Source organism: Channa argus, chromosome 15, assembly GCF_033026475.1.
Source record: "Channa argus isolate prfri chromosome 15, Channa argus male v1.0, whole genome shotgun sequence".
Taxonomy (NCBI): domain Eukaryota; kingdom Metazoa; phylum Chordata; class Actinopteri; order Anabantiformes; family Channidae; genus Channa; species Channa argus.
This window is the reverse complement of record NC_090211.1, coordinates 20,793,258-20,814,062: the sequence shown is the minus strand read 5'-3', so window position 1 is coordinate 20,814,062 and position 20,805 is coordinate 20,793,258. Positions and strand designations below refer to the sequence as shown.

The following is a 20,805-nucleotide window of genomic DNA, read 5'->3' as shown; positions in this document are numbered from 1 at the left end:
TATTATTATTATTATTATTATTATTATTATTATTATCATCATCATCATCATCAATATCATTCTTCTTCTTCTCATTATTATTATTATTATTTTTATTATTATTATTATTATCAGCAATAGTAATCGATTTTGACTATAGTTATTATTATTGTTATTGTTATCATCATCAATGTCATTCTTCTTCTCCTTATTATTATTATTATTATTATTATTATTATTATTATTATTATTATTATTAAGTGGTAGGAGTAGCTTTCCTTCTCCCCCTTTTTTTGTGTGTATCATCATTATATTATTTAACTATGACATGATTTGTATCCTTTTTATTATTTCTAATGTTATTATCAAGTCTATTGGTTAATATTAGTTTCATAATCATCATTATTATTATTACTACTATTATCATTGATATTATTATGAACATTATTATTTTAACTCTTTGCTATATATATTTATGTGTGTGTAATTTTATTTTTATATATTTATTAAATGACTGTACTATCAGTTTTCTCAGTAAGTATTATACTATATATGTTAGAACATTATTATATCCTTAGTATGTTTACACCTACCCTGTACTTTCCCATCCTGACTGTTATTTTTTTTATGATTATACCTTTTCTGCTCATCATCACTTCTCGAACTGCAATGCACCTTCACAAGCAAACATACACTGTACATAGGTTTGCTGTGTCTCACACTGTTGCTATGATGTTATGTTTTGTATTGTGTGATTTGTTTGTTTTTTTGTTGTTGTCTGTTTGTTTGTTTTTGGTGAATTAAAAAAAAAAAAGAAAAGAAATGACATAACAAAAAACTAACCCAGCAAAGAGCACAAGCGTAGAGAGTGTGAGTGTGTGTGAAGACCAGGACCAGACCAGACGGCAGAGGAGACCAAAGAACAAAGCAAAGTCCAAGACAAGGATCCTGGCAGCTCAATGATCTAAGGATTAAAATCGTGTGCTTGGTCTCTTTTGAAGGGAAACAATATGTAATTTACTGTGCTACACACAGCCCACAGTTATTAAATTACACTATATTAGAAGCTAATAAACTTACTAATCAAGCAGAAATGACTGCTCTTCTCTGATTGGTCAGAAGGGATGACTGCTCTTCTCTGATTGGTCAGAAGGGATGACTGCTCTTCTCTGATTGGTGCCTGTATTGTTATGAGACTCTGTCAGCAGTGGGTCCTCTCCACAATAAAGTAAGTGTTGGAGCATATTTCTGTTAGAAATCAAAAGCATTATAGGATTAAACTTACAGAGCCACAGTGACACTGTGGATAAATACAGGACAAAGCGAAGTGAAGAAATAAAACTAAGTAAAAGTAAGTAAGTAAGTAAATTTGTATTTTTAAAGCACTTTTCACAGATGAAATCACAAAGTGCTTTACAAAATGTAAAAAGAGAAAATATTAGAGACAATAAAACTTCAAATATTAAATAAAACACAACCACAACAGGGATGCAACCATAAGAGCCCAGTCAGTTTTTTAAAAGAATCAGCAGAACCAGCCACAGGCAGAGTCAGCGGCAGGACTGAAAAGAAAGATCCTAAGCATTTAACTAAGCCTTCTGTCAGATTTGGTTCAGAATCCTCTAAGATTTTCACACTTTGTGGTGGCAGAACAGAAACATGTACTTTGGTATTATTTTACAAAACTAAATAAAGTTCACATAAAACAGTGTTTCTGTTGTAATTCTTTCAAAACCACTGTGCTCACAATATTCTGGGCAGCACAACAGGCCCTAAGGCACAAAGCCTGACGATTCTCCCCTTTGATAAGAAAACAGGCAGATAAAGATGATGTGTATGCTTATGGTTATAAATGAGCCTAAGAACTAGATTTAAAAAAAAAAAACATTGAAATTCTGGAGATACAACAACATTAACACCGATTGTCTTAATAGTGTCAAGTAGGAGCAAATGTCACACCACTCTTCAGATCTCTAAACTGGCTTCCTGTAGCTGCTCGCATCAGGTTCAAAGCTCTGTCTCTTGCTCACAGGGTGGTTAACTTAACAGCTCCGCTTCCCTCAACTCACTCATTCAAGTCTTCAATCCTTCCCGTCCGCTGTGGTCTGCCAACGAACGATGTCTGGTGGTCCCAGCACCGCACAGAAGACACCAAGCAAAACTCTTCAGCACAATGATCCCACGATGGTGGAACGAGCTACCAAACTCTGCTCGCTCAGCAAATTCACTCCCAATATTCAAAAAACTGCTGAAAACAGAACTCTTCCACATTTTCCTATGCAAAAAAACAAAACTTCCTTTCTGCTCTTTCTCGCACTTGCATCTCGTGAACTGTGAACACTTTTCTGATAGGACTTTGCTTTGATGTTTTCTTCTTGACTTAGATTTTTGCTGCATTGTACCTCACTTGTAAGTCGCTTTGGATAAAAGCATCTGCTAAATGACTAAATGTAAATGTAAAATGAGGACTATGTCTGTTAGTAGTAAAAGTACCATGTAGAATATCTATATTTACTTACACTAAGAAAACAATGTATTTTCAACAATATTGATTACGGTAACTATGATAAAATATACAGTCATTAACAAAGAAAACCTAAGGGTCAAAGGTCACTGTTGGTTTGTATTTGTTGTTCATAATAAAAAAAAGCATAGTTTTATATCAAAACACCACCATGTTTATAAACACACATATCTGAACTATAAGGACAACTACTCACATGACTGATGTTATTGAAATAAAACAATAACAGAAATAATTATAAATGCTCAAAACATGATAATGTCCACAAAACAGACCAATGTACACGAATACAAAATAAAAAATAAAAAACAACTTTACCTGAAAAATGGAAAGAACACTATAAAACCAATGGAAGGATGGGACATGATTTAATCTTGAACTTTCACTACAGGAATCTCCTTCAGCTCTGCCTACAATCTCACCACTGGGTCCAGCCACTAGTCAGGCCACACATTTGTGTCTACATGTTTTATCCCTCTGTTTGTGTCAGTGTATAATCGTGTCTCCGTCTTTCTGCACACTGACACTTCTCCAGACACCTGGGCTGTTACCTGACCATCACCTGGGTGTCTTGCTGAGGGCACTGGCTGGTGTTTTGTGATTTGTTTTCAGTCATCAGCTGCTGTTGTTTTCATTCGCCGACCTGTTCTGTGGATTGTGCTCAGTACAGCAGTGGTTTCTTTTGAGAAAAAAAAAAAAAGGGAGAGAGAAAGAAAGGAAATCCTCACAAGATGGCGCACGGAAACACAAATCCAACACGGTGTGACTTCATCTTCGCATTCTCTGTGGAGCTCCAGGCGTCACCCGACTAGTTCTGTTCAAGCCACCATGTTGGCAGGAAAAGTGAAAAAGGTGCAAGCTTGGAGACTTTAAATTAAAATACCCTGAACAGCATCTTACTAAACTCAATACATGAAATCTTTTCTAACCTCATAATGCCTCCAGAATACTTCTGGAGTGGACAACATTACAGACCTGAAAGCCCAGCTTTCAACAGTTATAGAGCGACAATGCTGATTAACAAAAAACTCGTCCAAATACTGAAGGTACTTCCAGAATCCTGGTAGAATCCATGATTAAAAATAGTTTGCGTGCAGCAGATCAAGTTGTTTATTATGGGCTTTCTGGAAGCATCCTAAGATTTGGAGAGAGTCAAAGTGGATTTTGAAAACGTCCCCTTTTAGTTTCATTCAAGATTCCCTCTAAATGGCTGCACATAGTGTATTGATAACAGAAGCTGGAGACACTCAGTTTGTAAAACCATGGCAGTGAGCTCTAAACAACCCTGTGCTCCAGCATTTGGTTTGTTGTGGACAACCATGTTTGTTTCCCTCGCGTGTTAGCAGACTTTACCAAACTTCATCTGGATCAGGTTTTCTGTCCGCTGAATGATAAAAATTTACTTTTCTCAAGTGTCCTCAAGTTGAGAGCATCTTGTAAATTTAGTCTTTTGTCATTTTATTATCTTTCATGTAATTTTATATTCAATGTGTTTGTTTTATCATCAGTTGATCTATAATCCGTCGTGAGTATTTTTTTTTAAATTTGTGATGTTGCAGGATTCTGTAATGTGATTTTCTTGTACTCCTGCCTTGTTGTGAGTTGAATTACTCACACAAGCTTCTCTTAACATGGCCGTGTGTAGACGGAGGAGCTCATACTAACTTCATCCTGCCTCTGGTTTAATCCTGGCTTCCATGAGTAGGAAGCAGGCTGTTCAGAGCACAGCACTTCACTTCCTCCTCCTCCTGCTGTGTCTGCATGATTACTGATTACTGCCGTGGTCTTCACCATTATCTGCCTGAAGCAGACGGAGACCAAGAGGTGATACTGAAACCAGCAAATCACTGTTTACACATCTGTCTCTGTGAACTACTATTACACTCATTTCTCAACTACTAACCTGACACTGTAGGCACGATGATGGGAGATGGGCTGTTAAGAAGAAACTTCTGCAGGCTACACATTTTATCAGCTCAGTGCTTCATAACAGAATTAAAGAGAATAAAATGAAAATAGCATCAAGCTGGCACCTGCAGGAATGAATCACAGAACAGTAATGTTTGTTAGGTGCTGGTGCCCCCTTGTGGGTTTTGAACAACAGTTCCTGCAGGGGAACATTTCCCCCCCCCCCCCCCTGGCTGTGTATGGCTGCCATTGTGTAGAGAGGTTTATCGTGGCAGAGCTGCAGGAACTGAGCCGACAGAAAAACTGTCACCTCACCTCAGAACATTGCTGACAGTTCTGGACGACTGTCAACTTTTGGAAATGTGTGTGCTGGTGTCTGTTCACTCTGTTCATGACTTCAAAGGTCATCTGAACATACTGGCAGTGAAGAACACACCGCGGTGTCTGTGGGAACTAAAAGGTTTTAGTTCGCTTGGCTTTTCCATAGCTGCTGCAGCCTCCATTTTAAAACTCTTTCATAATGAACTGGTTTTAGGTTTCACTTCATCACACACTGTGCAACCTCCTGTGTTTCCACAATGATTCAGTCTGTGGGCACACTAGCAGTAAAACATAGTCATTTTATAAACAATGCAAATAATCATCAGCAGATGTTTGTGCAGGTCACAGCAGTATACAGCAGTTTACAGCCTGTGTCACGGCTATAACAACAGCTGAAAACTCACATGACACACTTACAATTAGTCATTTAGCAGATGCTTTTATCCGAAGCAACTTACAAGTGAGTTGCAGGCACTTGTAGCCAGGAAGACCGGGAGTTAAAACACCGTCCCTGTGGTTCATGGACAACTGCTTTACCAATTGAGCCACAGCCCCCAACACCACAGCTCCCTCCAGGTACTTTCACTATTTTTAAATCCATGTTGTAAATGTACTTTGTTTGCATCCCCTTATTTTGAAACTGCAAAAAAGTGTAGAACAAACTTTTTCTCATCAACATAATGCACATTCTGCTTGTACAAACATTCAGAGTAAAGTGTTAGTTTATCAAGCAGAACTTTGCAGAACTTCTCCAAGGTCAGTTATTGTCTAACAGCAGACCATCCCACACCGAGTCACTCCATGCTCACAGCTGCTTATCAAAGGGCTGGAAAGGGAGACGTTTTCCATAAAAGGAGTGTAGCTACACTGGTCCAAAGAAATACTGCCCACGCATCATACAGATGTCTTTTAAGTATTTATTTTCCGCTCTCTCTCTCTCTCTGTCTCTCTCTTCATTTGACACCGTGAAAACTACAAGAAATAAAAGAACAAACAACTTTGAAATTAATACATGTTTTCCAGTCAAAATCTCTCAGGCTAGTGTTCGTCCAAAAGCACATCAACATGAATACAGCACTGTTACCGTGTGCGCCTCTTGAACCAAGTGCAGAATAGTTCTTTTGGGGCCTCGTGTCTTTCCTCAGTATGCACGTTAGCTTGACCCATAATGCCACCGTGATGCCCCTCACCAACTCTAGTCACATGACCCATCCATCAAATTAAAAGCTTTTACAAGCCCATTCAACTTCGACCAAACATTTTGTATTTCACAAAAATGTATTTACAAATAAATTTTAACAGTTGTATGTAATAAAATAATTCTGAACTTATAACAGAAACATAATAATAAACATGTCATTCAGACAGTTACAAGGAGAAAGGGGCTGGGAGCAGTAGCCTGAGGGTGGACAATGTTCTGCCCAGCAACAGAAGCTTAGAAAACTAATGTGTGATGTATGAAGTTTAGAACTGCATAGCTAGGAGATTTGAAACTCTGTCCATGTTCTTCTCTCTTGGAAGATAAATAATAAAACCCTAAAAAGCTCCCGCCTCAGCCTCCGCTGAAAGAATCCGTGTAGAGATGGAGAACTGAACACAGCGGCTCCTGTGGTGACTGCCGCCAGATTCACAAACTAAAAATTAAAACGGCTCAACATGGATTCCAGGTGAGTTGTAAAGAAGTTCCTAAATTATTTTGTTGAGCTCAGGTTTCCATTCTTGGTTGAATAATCTGATTGAATCGGGCGACTCCTAGTTAATTGGGGAGGATAAATGTTAATAACCAAGTTGGACGAAGGGGCCTCAGTGATTGAGGACTTTAAGTCATAGTCACAAAGCTAATGTAACGGGAGCTTACAAATGATACCCTGACCCTCGCAGAGACGTCTGCATTGAAGGCCATGGACGGGGTCCCATGGGAAACCAGGGAAGGGACCGCAGGGTCTGATTGTTGAGATTATGAAAACAAAGTATGGTGACATTTATTAGGGGGAAAAAAGGCACCAAGTGAAATCTTTGTGTCTCTTTGCCTTCTAAGTTTACTCATTCTCAAGACCCGGTCACAGGTTATTACAAGGCAGAGCAGTTTGAACAGGACAGGTCCAAAAGTAAAATTAAGAGTTCTGCCTTTGCCTTACTGGAAGTGTGGCAAGAGGTGCACACACTCGGACTAAGTCCTAGGAACTGAGTGACAGTGAGAGAATGGAGGAAAAATAAGGCAAACAGACAGCAGAGAAAACAGCAGATTACTCCAGGTGATAAGATTCTGACAAGTATGGTGACAAAAGTCTTCAATGTTTGAAACTTTTGAGCATTTTGGTTTTGCTCGAGGAGGTGGCTTTGTGAAATAAGGTAACAAAATTAGAGGAAAATTGTTAAATCAAGAAAAAGATCCTGAAGGCTAAAAAGAGATTCACAAAACGACCAACACGTGTAACTTACATAATGTTAAATATGTGAACGAAGAAAAATGAAGTAGAGTTTAGAAAAAAAAAAACATGGTTGAAGTGGCTCAGACAGTCTGTGATACAAGATGAAGAGGTCTTCATATGTCAGAGGTGGTGGAGGAAAGAGATATTGTGGACGACGCAGCAGATGGATGCTACACGTGGGGACATTGTGCAGAGGACTGTCCCTCTGGGATGGAGGAGGACATAGACCCAGAGATTGTCCTGAGAAGTCATCACCAATGGCAAACTGACGGGAGGAGGAGAAGCTGGTGTCCCAAGGACAGTTGCTGATGACTGATCAAAATGAGGGAGGTGATGCACACTGACACACACTGCAATGAAGACATGCTCTCACACACACACAGATTTGCAAACCACAGTGAAGAAATGCTCACTCTGACCTGCACTGACAGTTTGTCAGACACATGCAATGAAAACTGCTTGATAAAGCCCAAACATGCTGGAATAAATGTGGATTTGACTGAGCATCGTGTTCAATATCAGAGCTATATTTAAACCACCTGAGGTTTAAATGCTGAGGGGGTTTGTACATTTCCTGACTACACTCTGAAAGTGAATCATCAAGAGGTGATATTTTTTTTTGGTAGGCAGTGGAGCAATGAGGTCAGTATTAAAGCAACTGAAGTTGCAAAATGAGCAATGTACATGTTGGCGTTTCTGGAAAACCACCAAAAGAGTATTTGACTCAGTCATTGTGCTAATTCTCATGATCGATCTCTTAAACATACATTCATGTTGTCAGAATTATGCCCCATAAATTTGCGCCCACACGTTTTAATATTTCCCAGTAAAAGGGCATGAAGCTGTCCTTGTTATAGAGTAATACACCCTGACGTCACAGTGAGCCTTACTGTGACCTGTGATAACCTGTAAAGGAAGAATGGGAGTCATGTGTCATGTGACTCATAACATATTTGCATTAATGGCACATGTCCATTCTGTTTGTCAAATAAATACAATATGTTAATACTCCCTAAAACAAAAAGCCAGTGATGGATTGATCCATTTTTGAATTGATAAAGACAAGCAGCTGTAATTGTGTCTTGTGAATATTTACTGATAAAGATGCGTGATATTAATAGTGGAAAGTGGAGAATTGTTCAGGATTTGCGAGCAGTAAAAAAACAATCCATCTGAGAGCTCAGGAATTATTAATTCCACAACCAAATAACTTCTTGGTTGCTGGATTGGATGATGTATTTTTCTCATTCCTTACATATGCGAACAGTCATTACTTGTTTGCCGTCTCCTTTTTAAAAAAAATAAAATGAAATAAAATAAATAGTGAAGATTACCTGGATGAGATTTGTTTCATTAATGGAGTTTTGAGGAGACATTGTATTTAGCAGCAGGATCCGCTCAGCTGCAGTACAATGATGACTTTATGATGTGCGGCCTGCATGTTACAGAAGGTGGAACCTACTCAAACATTTAGCAGAACACGGAAATAACATCAGTCTGTTTACTTTTACTTTTACTTTTGCCGTGCAACGATTTTTTATCTCTGAGAAAGTCGGGGGAACAGAGGAGGTTGCACGTTGCAAAAGTTCTAAAAGCTTTTCTAAACACTGATAAAGTTGACACACAGGTTAAACCATGAGTCAAAAGGGCGAATGTTGATTTATTACAGCAACAATGGTTTAACACGGGGTTTGTATCATATGCACAGATATATTGTCCATCTTGCTTTAGCTGTGTGACACTACTAAAGCCACAGGGAGCAAATCCTCCATCTGATCAGCCATTTAACCATGTGGTGATTGATTTCATTGAGTTGATGCCCAGTTGAGAGAAGAGATATTGTGTTGTTATGACTGACGCGGTACGAAGAAGAAAGTCTCCTTGGACTGAGGTTTCTCCGGCTGTTTTAATGAACATGGGGATGAGGGGGAAAAAGTATTGCCAGACGTTGTCTTCTGCTTTGTTTGAAATACATTAGCAGGTGAAGGACATTCTTTCTATTCCATCTGACGGATTTCTAGGAGCTGGAATGGACCCTTCCACATGATGCACACAACCACACAGCAGTGAAAGACGTGACGCCGCCCACTGCAGGAAGGGGCCAAAGGCTGTGGACGACCCCTCCCCCGGCTGTGCACGGCGCTCAACAGGGGGCAGGAGCCTTGAGGGAACCAGGGAACCAGTCGGAGGAGAACACTTACACTTAAGGTTCTTCTGCTGACAAAGAGGACGAGTGCCAGTGTGCGTGGCTGCACTCTGGAGAAGGAGATAATGAGAACAACACCATGGAAGACAGAGTGAGACTCCTCGTGCCACAGATATTGCTGATTTTACAGGTGTTGTCTCATCCCATGTGTAAGGGGTCTAACTATGCGAGTCACAGAGCGCTATGACTCATCAGATGGCGCTCAGTGATTTATCATCTGCAAAGAATTAAGTTCTTTTTCAATCTGATGGTGACCTGAACACAGATTCTAGTGATGAAGATCACTATGTGTGTATGAATTTGTGCATCTGATGACTTCTGTTGTGGGTCTTGTGATTAAAATGTAATCAAAAAGAGGGAACTGTGATGGAAAATCAAGTCTGATTAAATGATTGTACCTTGTTAAAATGGCAACTTGTACTCAGTGTACGTTTGAAGGATGTTTAAAATGTTGTGCAAACTTTGTCTCATCTATGTGTTTTGTCTTGAAGTGTTTGCAGAACTGCTCCAAGGTCAGTTATTGTCTAACAGCAGACTTTCCCACACTGCAGTGACCCACTTCATGCTCACATGTTCATCAAAGTGCTGGAAAGGGAAAAGGTTTCCATAAAAGGAGAAAAGGGCTGGGAGCAGTGTCCTGAGGGTGGACAACGTTCTGCCCAGCAACAGGAGCTTAGAAAACTAATGTGTGAATGTATGAAGTTTGGAACTGCATAGGATGGAGCACTGAAACTCTGTCCATGTTCTTCTCTCTTGCAAGATAATCAAACCCTAAAAGACGTCCTGATGTTGAAGCTTCTTTACTGATTACGCTGGACGTGTCTAACACCAGATATTGTCACTTTTGCCGTGGATTTGAAACAAAATGCTAGTTTCATTTACTATTAAACCACCTGTTCACCCACAAAGTGGGTTTGCATTACAAGTTCTGTGTTGTACAATGTATCTTAGTGTAAACAGCATCAAATTGAATTTGAAAGACTGAACTTTTCGATCTGTAGATATCAAAGTCAAACATGTTAAGTGTGAAGCAGTTGACTGTGGTAAATATTTTAGCAACCCACGCGCACGGAAGGGCCGTTACAATATATTGTGTGTGTGTGTGTGTGTGTGTTGGGGGGGGGGGGGGGGGGTTACACCTGTTTCCTGTGCAGTTTCGATTTGCTTTTTTTCTCTTTTGGGTGACATTTCATTATTACCGAAACTGACCTCCACCGATCACCTGATCACCTCCACCAAGACAGGATTGTTGTCCTGTTTACTTTGGTAAACGGCCTTGTTGCTCCTGTTTTCCTGCTTCGGTTCAGCGCTGCCGATGCCCGTTAGACTACAGTTGCGTCACATCCTTAGAACCAGCCGCCGTCCTGCCGGGTTCGCAGATTCCCTAAGTCTCGTTTCCTAAAGTTTCACTTCACCTTCATCCTCCGCAGTGCACCGCTCATAGGTGCAGCCTCCAAGTCAGTCACAGGTGTCAGCCAATGAGCTGCGAGAGCGAGCTCCAAGGGGCGGGACACGACGTATTTGGAGACTGGAAAACACAACGCAGCAGCATTGAGAACTTGACACCCGCAGGTGGCGAACCGCAGTTAAACCAGTAAAGAACAAGGACTAACACATCAATTCACAGGTATTTCGTTGGCTTTTAGTTGACTGTGTGTTTACAGATTGCTCGAGGCTATGATATCTCTAAAAAAAGAGGACGTCTCGTTCAACGTTTTGCAGCTGTGACCACGCGGCGAAAACCGCTGCCTAACGTGAACGCATCACCGTCGAGCTTTAACGTTGGTCCGTTTTGAATCCCACAGGTCAACATGGCTCTGGACGGTTGTGGCGTCTTCTGCAAATACGTGCTCGTGGTTTTCAACCTCATCTTTGCGGTAAGCACGTTAAATATCTTTCAAATGTTATTTCATCAGGCCCTTAATTACATCATATAAAACACAGAAAGTGATCAAATGTCATATTAGCCACTTTCATGGCTCAGAGCTAAACGGAACGCTTCCCGTTTAATCATTAAACTTTTCTAATCATCTCATCAGCTGCAGTGAATTTGCTTCAGGTTCTGCTTTTTGTTCCACTCTGCAGATTCTGCAATTTGTTGTTTTATTTTTAAAGATTTCTTCCCCCATGTTTGTGCCAGCAAGTCACCTGATGTCACCTGATATCAAGTCCTGTACAATGAGAAGGAAAAAAAAACATCTTTTACATTTCCTCAAAATCTCGCACCTGACAAAATCACTGGTTTCAGATCTGAAGAAGCGAAACAGTGTGGTGACAAATGTTGGTGTATTGAATCTTTACATTTTCATTTCACTTCTTTGCAGGTGCTGGGTTTCGCGTTTCTGGGTCTCGGTCTGTGGTTGAGGTTCAGCAATAGCACCAGAGGCATCTTTCAAACAGACGGCCTCAATTCTGGTGCATTTGTTATGGGTAAGGTTTATTTCCACATAATGGCATGATAATAATTGTATCATTACAATGGCAGATGGTTCTGTTTTTTGTTTTAGGTGTGACGGTTCTTATCGTTCTCGGTTTGGTGATGCTAATCGTGGTGATGTTTGGAGACTATGGTGCCTGCAGCGAGAAGAGATGTGCCCTGCAAGTGGTGAGATTTGTTTTTAGTTTGTTTGATTTTTCAAGAGCCAAAAAAAAAAAAAAAAAACTTCCTGGTGTTGGCATCCAGGTGAGATTAATTTATTGCACATTTCTATTTCAACAAAATTAGCTTAACATCCCTGCGAACAGTAAAGCAGTGATTGTTTTAGGTTTTCTCAGTATTGAGTCTATAGCAGTTTTCCAGCTGTTATTGTATATAGTCAGAGATCGACTGTTACGGGGAAAGTTTGGGGTTGAAATGAAAAGTCTCTGCTGTGCTCACTGTGCCTTATCGTGAAGAGACTGGTAGATGCCAGACAATAACGTTCCTCCATCCACAAGGCCGAGGTGCGTAGCACTGTTTAAAAGATGGCGACACCGGGGAATCTGAGCAGCTCACAAAACAATCTTGAAACCTGACTGAAAGCGGACCACAACAAAACAATGTAAACCGCTGTTGACACGCCTAAACTCGTCTTTTGAAATCAACCACCATATAAAACAAAAAGGGAAACCAATATAAGTGACACCCTGATTCTTTTAGCGATGGCTTCTGACTCGAGACGCAAACCATATCCTCGCATCACAACAGTCAGACGTGACTGATCATGCACCGCATTTTTACTAAAAACAATACATTGGATTTTGATTACATAATGGCTCAAACACTTTTTTTTTTTGTCTAGCAAATCCTCATCTTTTCTACAGGTCCCAAAACGTGTGTGCAAAGAAATGTGCACAGCAGCAAACTTTGTGTTGACTAAAAGTTTAATACAGTCACAGGCGTAACAGTTATTAATATTAGACTAGTTTATTTCTCCACCTACTAGGTGAAATAACTGCTCAGTCACACTGCTATTTATTGTGAAAGAACACAAACATTTCCTGTCAGTGTACAAAGTAAATTGGGAGTCATTTAAAAAAAAAAACACCCTTTCAGACTCAGAAGCTGATTTGTTTTTTTCCCCTCTTCTCTTCACTAACGGGCAGATATTTGTGGTTATGTAGTGGTTAAGAAGAGCTGCCAAAACTATTACCTTCTAGTCCTTTTAAGTAATTTGAGAGCAGTTTTCTTTTGAAATTTAGACTAAATTTGACATATCTGAATAAGTCCCTTCCAAAAGTTCAGCATTTAATGTTGTGGGAACAATTGAATCAGTAGGATGAAATTGTAATTAACAAAACTGGAGGCTGCTTTTGATTCTGTCTTTAACTCGTTCATTTCCTGAAACTTGCTCTGATAAAACCACTTCTACAGAAAGTTTCGAAACTCTTCATGTTGCGCAAGACCCACGAGAGAACAATGAATCGAATGCAAGGGGATTTTTGTTGTTATTCATTCCCCTGCTGCTCTGGATCTATGGGGTTCTGGATTTCTGAGCTTTGTCTAGCAAATCCTCATCTTTTCTACAGGTCCCAAAACGTGTGTGCAAAGAAATGTGCACAGCAGCAAACTTTGTGTTGACTAAAAGTTTATTACAGGCTCCAAGCAGCTAATAATGGAAAATAAACTACCTGCTGCTCCGCACACACATCTTAGTGGGTTGCAGTTGTTGTAGATGTTCTTATTTGCTCATCAGATTAATGACCTGCGTTATAAAAGCTTTGGCACTACTACTAATACTATCACTGTCTTCCTCTCCTTTCAGTTTTGTGTGCTTGTGACCCTACTGGCTGTGGCTGAAGGCGTTGTTGGATTTCTCGCCTATTCCAAGCGTGACGCGGTGAGCGGGAATTGAATCTGAACAAATGTAAAATCTGTATGTACATCAACACATCTGATCCTGATACCATCTTGTAATTTTCATCATTAAGGTTGGTGCGAGTATTGCAGAGTTCTACGATACCATGTATCTTCTGTATGTGAATAGCGCAGACCCAGCCCTTGCCGTCACACTGACGTTCATTAACAACGCGGTAAGAAAAAATAAAATACAATAAAAAATTCAATGCTTGTAGTATCATTTTGTCACCAGTGTACGTTATCCTACTTTTTACACTCGTGTGCCTCTGTGTCGTTGGAGCTTTGGCACAAACGTCCACTCAAACGTAACTAATTTGATTTTAGAAATCAAATGTCTAGTTCCCTTTTACCCGTTTTCCATCCTGCCGGGTTCAGGGCTGATTCAGACCCAGTGACTAATTTTGAACCAATTTATTGCATTTCAGCAATGAAAGAACCTGCTCTCAGCCAGAAATACTGGCTCCATAGCAGCAACAGCTCTTTGGTGCTGGAGATGGGATTACGACAAGAGATGAAAATTTGGATAAAATTTTATTAAATTTGTCTAATTGCACTTATTGATACTGGCAGTGTTGAGGCTATTTAGCTAACTAAAAGTTAAGCATAATATTACCTTATAGTCAGTGTTATTAATGATCAAAACATTAATAATCACATGTCTCATTGGACGTAACTGCAGTCAAACAGTACAAATGCATTGGACCAGTTCTGCTTGGACAGAAGTTTATGCTCCAAAAGATTGAGCAACACAGATTTTTGTGCTTGGTGTTAACATTATATACACAGTCATAGTAACGTGGCTTTATAGTGACTCACTATACTGTAGAAAAACTAAACGATTCTTAGAAAGTTGAACCAACTTTGAACTGACCAGCTGGTTTAAAACCGAGAGGGAATTTAATTACATCTGACACAATACTCCACTTGGACTTTTGGATGAACTGATTAGATGTGAACATGCATGTGAACTGCAGCTTGGTGTTAATTCTAAGTTCACACTTGCACTTTTCCTACAGTGGTGGTGTCAACAGTGACGTTTCATCCACTTTCAAACCAGTGGCCACTCGTAGTCTCCCATCCAGGGAGGTTCTACATTTGTAAAAAGTTTTTTTTATTTTCATTACATGTTTGCAAAGTCAAGTCGGTGGTAAGCAAAACCAATCAGTCATCTGATTTGTCCAACACCACCTACCTATTTTAGAAGCATGGCCATTGGGGGGGTTCAAGAAAACGGGGGAAAGACACAGCTGATAATACACGGTGCAAAGCCTCACTCAGCCTTTCACTGCCCCGTTTGAAGCCTAGTGTTTTGTTTGAGAAGCTGATTAGAAACCTGGTCACACACCAACATGGCAGAGACATCACAGTTCTCCAGTAGAAAGCCACCTTGGGGAAAAAGATTTCTGTAATTCCCTACCTCGATTTCCAAAACCAGGTTTTCCGTTCGTTGTGATGTTAAGAAATCCGACTGTAACCGGGTTCTTCAGTGCACGTAAACACATCAGTTGTTTCACTTGTGTCTTTAAAACTGTTTCTACGTGATTTCGTGATTCTGCTTTTAATGTTGAACAGATCGGGGACGACAGTAACGAAAATGTCCAATGAGATGTTGCGGTTTGTTCATTAAATTTAGAGACTCTTTGTAAAAGCTGTTAACCTCCCTCCTTCATCTGCTTTGTAGCTTCACTGCTGTGGATTGACCGGAGTTTCTATAATAGAGATTGCCCAAGGCACCTGTCCCAAACCAGATGGCTTCTTTGAGCACATTAAGATGCCTGTAAGACAAAAAGCAAAACAAAAAAAAAAATGTATTCCGCTGTGTTCTGTAAGCTTCTGGTTAACTACAGTTTCTCCTGCCCTGGTCCACTTAGAGTTGCCATGGAGTCATCACAAATGTGTTTGACACTAAAGCCTCGCTGGTGATGGGGATCTTCGTTGGAACCGGAGCTCTTTTGGTAAGAGTGCATTACACATTTCTACAGTCAGGCTCAGTCAATGGTTTTTGCTGATGAGAATTATTTAAGATTTCACATTAGATAACAACACTGCTACTTTGCTTCTGAGCAAATGAGCCTTCCAACATATTTAAAGTGCGATACAGTTCATCAGGATGCAGAGGTGCGTTGTAAAGGTTGGTGAGTTGTTTGTGAGACAGGTTTCAGTTGCCTGTGGAAAATCACCGTTGACATTAATTAAATATTTGAATCTATAGTAAATGTGGTAAACTAAATATTCTCTGTACAACAGCAAACAGGTAACCTGCAGTTAGTCCACAACAAGTAAAGCTGTCACTTCATTTGTTTCCTCTGTAGAATCACACCTCTCTCTTCTGCTGTATTTAAGTTTGCCAAAAAAAAAAAAACCCCTTCATAACCAGCTCTCAGTAAATAAGGAATCTTTACCAACTGCAGCACTGTTTAGACATGAATGCAGCAATTTAATAATCTATACAATGTTTAATTTTAATACTTTTGTACTTGCATAATTTGTTTCAAAATACATGTTTGAAACAGTATTTTTTTTATTCAGTAAATTGTGCAGGGAAATAATTTTCGTTGCAGATCATTTGTTTATTGGTAAAAGTGCAGGCTTAAAAAAAAAAAAAGTACTCCACTACATAATAAACGACAGTACAGAGTTTGGGGTCAGATGTTTGTGCTAAGCTATTTTAGCCCAAAGCATCACTGTGTTAAAGTACAATTACTTGTGTGTGTATAGATGCTTCTACAAAATAGAAAGTGTTTGCACTGTGCTGCAGATACACACTCTACACTACGTAGATTGTGGTAATTGTGAGTGTTAGACAAGCTGCTTACTTGTTGATCATGAAGTTAATTGCAATGTTCTAATCGCTGCTTCCCTTTGGCTCTTCGCCCCCATCCTCTTTATTCTCACTGGTTCCCAAAGATCATAGCTCTGATTTGCAGCTCAGTCCTCTGTTGCACCATCCGCTCGTCTGTTTCAGCTCCTCAGTACATTGTCTTGACTCATTCCACTCCTTTCCTCACTAACCCTCAGCCCGAGTTTGTCTCGAACTCCTCCTATGCCTACTCTGACCAAGACCCTGTGGTCTTTCCCCCTCTCACTGTGGCAAACATCCCTGTGGCTCAGCCGTAGTGAACTCTAGTTTTCATGGGTGTACACAGATGTTTTTAATCCTCTCTGCACGGTGTCTTTACTCGGTTTTTAAAGGGAAAAAAATCAACACTAATAACACATCATCACCTATTGTGTTCATGGAGTCCCACAGTTAATTGACAAATGTATGTTCCAAGCTTCTCCAATCCCAGATTGATATGACGCAGGTCTCTATTAAACACAGTAACACACTTTCTATAGGTTGGTTCAGATTTTTCCATTGGCATAGGATCCACAGCTGTATCCTTCCCACACTCATTAAACTTCGTTTCTGCTTCATCTACACATTGATATTTGCATGGTTGAATTTTTTTCCCTTGAAATGGCCACTTTTTTCTAATTCAGGTTCACACACGCTTCCTTTGAGGCTGTGAAGACCTAAATAACAGCTGGGAGGTGCTACTTCTTTCTCACGCTAACCTCTTCCTGTGGCTGGTGTAGCCCTTACTTTTACAAGTACGAAGCAAGTTGTTCAGTCCACGGCTCTTTGTCCCATCCTTGCTCTTCCCCCCCCCTTCTCCTCCCCCCCTGCCCCCCTCCTTTTGTGTCTGCATGACAGATTACTGCCCTGGTCTGCAGCACTATCCTCCTGAAACAGATCAAGAAAGTTCATCAGGACATCAAAGCCTACTATTCGGCTGTATACTAAGGAGGATTTGGTTTCAACGCTCCCCTGCCTCATCACGACCATCGCTAGATTTTAGGCCAAAACCAGCAAGTCAATGTTTACAGAGTCATTGTTGGGTTAAGTTTTTCATTTTTCTGTCTTAAGACATTTCATCATCCAAAACCTGAATGCAAACACCAGTTTTATACAGAGCATCCATTTGGAATTGTATATTAAAAAAAAAACAAAAAAACCACACATCATGCAGCAGCTGCTGAATTGGATGTTTTATAGATGGTGGTTAGTCATCAATTAGAAACTGATGGCACAGTCGTATTAACAATAAGTGTTCAGTTAATGAAAATCATTTAACAAATTAATGCTCTGCTTGTTTGTCATTTTGTAGCAATTTAGTTTTCTAACATAATTACAGCAGCTCCTTAAAACCGTTTCTTCTGCCCACTAACGCATGTTAAAGACCAAATATTTACGCGTGTACAAATACAAAAGGGACCATTTTCTTTGTCTATTTTAACACTGATAAGCTTAAGGGTTTGACCAAACTAGAAATGAGAGCTCATCATGTGAATTGTGGCCCTGCATCTTCAGTTGGTGCAATTTCTTTACTACACTGTTTTGGAACACTGGAGTAATTTATTTGCCATAGTTTGTAGTTTTGTTAATGGAAAAAAAAGGAAGCATGCCACTTTATTTCCTATTGTTGTGCAGAGGGACCCCAGGACTGGTTCTTAAGGCCCTTGAATGTGCAGTTATCAGATCTTATTGTGGGTATTAAACTGAACATGTAAACGTTAAATAGGAATCGACAGTCAGGTGCCCACATCAACACGGAGACAGCTTTCACTCACCGTAATCCCTCCTGTGAATACTGATGAGATCCCTCTAGATGTTTCTAATGTGAGTGATGGTGGGTAACAGCTACAATCCATCTGCAAAAAGTCCTGAAGACAGTGTCCAAACTACTCCCATCAAGTGGAGATCATGAGAATTCTGCTACTTTAAGTTCAAATTGCCTTTTGATACTTTTGCACTTTAATTCAAACTCTCAATCAAAAAAAGTCACATTTATAATATTCTTGCTTTAAAAACAAGCCTTATATTAGAACTAAATTTACCAAGGTTTGGTTGGTGCCCTAATAACTTCCATTGAAAGGGAATTAAGATGGACCTTCTGGAAGGTCAGTATGAAGTAAGGAAATCTTGCACATTGGCACCTGACTGCTTTGCTAAACTTGGAAACATAGTGAAACCTTTAATTACTTATTTCCTGTAATAGAAAAACCCCCCACCCCTTTCCAGCTACTACAGTTCTGCCCCTCAGGATCCTGTTACTGTAGAATGTTGTCTGTGACCAAAATGTACATAAAGTGCCCTGCTGAGAACGAAAACCGCCGGATGCCTTGAACTGCTTGTCTTCTGCTTGCTGTGTACTCTGTATTACTGTTTTAAACTGTTACATTGTCCAATGTTTTCTCACTTTTTGCATTAATGCTTGTAACAATTTCTATTAAAGACCAAAAAGGGAAAAAAAAAAAAAAGAAGCTGTTTTTTAAAAGTTTTTTCTGTTGCACACTCATCATTGTTGGGACATATGAGGAAAAAGAAAAATCCACATAGAGACACCCGACACATTTTATCAAGTCGAATTTCCCCCCAGAGTTTGTTTTCACCCATTTGAATTTTCCGGGGATAATAGGTTCACGTTGCCGATAAAGCTCTTGGAAATTTTGCAATGCAAATTAAAATTGCAGTAACCAAAACAGACACTCAGCTAATTTATTATTAGGTGCATCTCACTAGTGTCATGTTTGACACCCTTTTATCTTCAGAACTGCCCGAGTTCTTCGTGGCATAGATTTACGGTGCTGGAGACAGAATCTCCTTCTCCATGTTGACACGGCTCCTGTCCCACAATATCCCAAAGGGGCTCTGTTGGTCGAGACCCGGGGGCTGTGGTGGTCTTAGTTTCGTGACAGATACTTCCAGAATCCGAAAATCAGGCCACTGTGTTCAAAAAGAGATTGACATGCAAGCAATAATGTTCAGCTAAGCTGTGGCATTTAATCACTGTTCGGTTGGTACTAAGGGGCTTTAAGTTTTCCAAGGAAACGTCCCCCACACCATTACAGCCTGAACATGGAGCCTTGTCGTCTTTTTCACCACTTAACTCTGACTAAGCCACGTAACATCAACACCAGACAATGTTTTTCCCGTGTTGTCCAGTTGTAGCCTCAGTTTCCGGTTCTTCGCTGATGGGAGCGACACTCTGCTGTAGAACGTTTGCATAACGTGTTGTAGGTTTAGAGAGTCTCTTCATGTCTTTGTTTGCAACCAGTGGTTATTTGAGTTGCTGATGACTTTATTCTTTTACTCTTTTCTCAGCTTGAACCCATCTAGCCAGTCTCCTCTGGCTGAAAATGTCATGTTGGATTTGTAGGATTTACACATCAACTTCACACAGAACTTATGCCTACAACTTTTCGACAGACTATATCAGAACCTTGTCATCCTGCTGATCTACCAAATCATTTTCCAGGTTTTTAATGCTGCTAAACTTACTTTTGATGCAGCCGATACTGCAGACGGTGCCTGTAGCCAAGCACACATCTGTCAGGCACAAGAAGTAGATCTGAAAGTTTGTGGAAAATGTTTACTAATGTAATCCTAGGTTGGAACTTGAAAGCAGCACAATATCGATGGGAGGTACCTCTGGATCCTCCTTCAGGCACGTCAGAGGGCCTTTTGAGAGCCAGCACATAAAGCCAGATGCATTGGGGGCAGGGTGAGGGGAAGGAAGCTGTTGTGAATCACTCAGGCTATGACAGCTACAACACCACGTAGGGGCACAGAGTTACAAATGAAATTAAAACTTCTAGAGAAGGTATAAAATGGCTGAAAATACAACTGTTCCCTGATGGGGGAGTTAAGAAAAGGCCTTGAAATAGTCAAAGATAATAAAAAAAATGTTGCAACACGTTGCTCAGATACAAAACTCAAACTACAAACCGTAGACAGTAGGACAGTTAATGTACTGATTGTTCCATTGTGTTCTGCAATACTGAGAATACTGAGGCTTCATGTGGGATCCACACCACTTTAACTCTTTATGCACTCAATGCACAAGATGTTGCAGATTCTGCAGATCTGTCAGCTGCACAAGTTACCACATTGATAGACCGCTGAAGTGTGGTAATGAATAGAAGATGACTTGCTATGGGATGTGGTGCATTAAACAAGAGTTGAGTAGATAGACGCACATCACAGGTTTAAGGCTTTAGTTTGGGATTTTAGAAATGCAGGTTGTTTTTTTTTTTTTAAACAAACCATTAT

General features: G+C 40.0%; 1 protein-coding gene and 1 long non-coding RNA gene across 4 annotated transcripts; both read left to right on the top strand.

The window, feature by feature from the left end:
* The first annotated feature begins 4,660 nt into the window (after window positions 1–4,660).
* Window positions 4,661–10,444, top strand: LOC137100612 (uncharacterized). The gene is made up of 3 exons (XR_010910942.1): window positions 4,661–5,308; window positions 6,254–6,399; window positions 7,289–10,444. It is a non-coding gene; the product is annotated as an uncharacterized lncRNA (long non-coding RNA).
* A 398-nt stretch (window positions 10,445–10,842) lies between these two features.
* LOC137099750 (CD9 antigen-like) lies at window positions 10,843–18,756 on the top strand. 3 transcript variants are annotated; one of them, XM_067476978.1, is made up of 9 exons: window positions 10,843–10,997; window positions 11,176–11,247; window positions 11,695–11,800; window positions 11,878–11,975; window positions 13,615–13,689; window positions 13,781–13,882; window positions 15,391–15,486; window positions 15,581–15,664; window positions 17,407–18,756. In XM_067476978.1, the coding sequence occupies exons 2-9, from the start codon at window positions 11,182–11,184 to the stop codon at window positions 17,494–17,496; spliced, it is 717 nt and encodes a 238-aa protein (XP_067333079.1). In that variant the 5' UTR covers window positions 10,843–10,997; window positions 11,176–11,181; the 3' UTR covers window positions 17,497–18,756. The 3 variants fall into 3 exon arrangements, with proteins under 3 accessions (XP_067333079.1, XP_067333078.1, XP_067333077.1); XM_067476977.1 differs by lacking the exon at window positions 17,407–18,756 and adding an exon at window positions 16,617–17,158 and having other exon boundaries at window positions 13,615–13,686; window positions 13,778–13,882; XM_067476976.1 differs by lacking the exon at window positions 17,407–18,756 and adding an exon at window positions 16,617–17,158.
* The last annotated feature ends 2,049 nt before the right edge of the window (window positions 18,757–20,805 follow it).

Coding starts and splice junctions, on each gene's coding strand:
- LOC137099750 (XM_067476977.1), top strand. CDS start 11,182: ATGGCTCTGGACGGTTGTGGCGTCTTCTGCAAATACGTGCTCGTGGTT. Junction 15,487..15,580: donor TTGAGCACATTAAGATGCCT/GTAAGACAAAAA, acceptor TGGTCCACTTAG/AGTTGCCATGGAGTCATCAC. Junction 15,665..16,616: donor TTGGAACCGGAGCTCTTTTG/GTAAGAGTGCAT, acceptor TGGTTCCCAAAG/ATCATAGCTCTGATTTGCAG.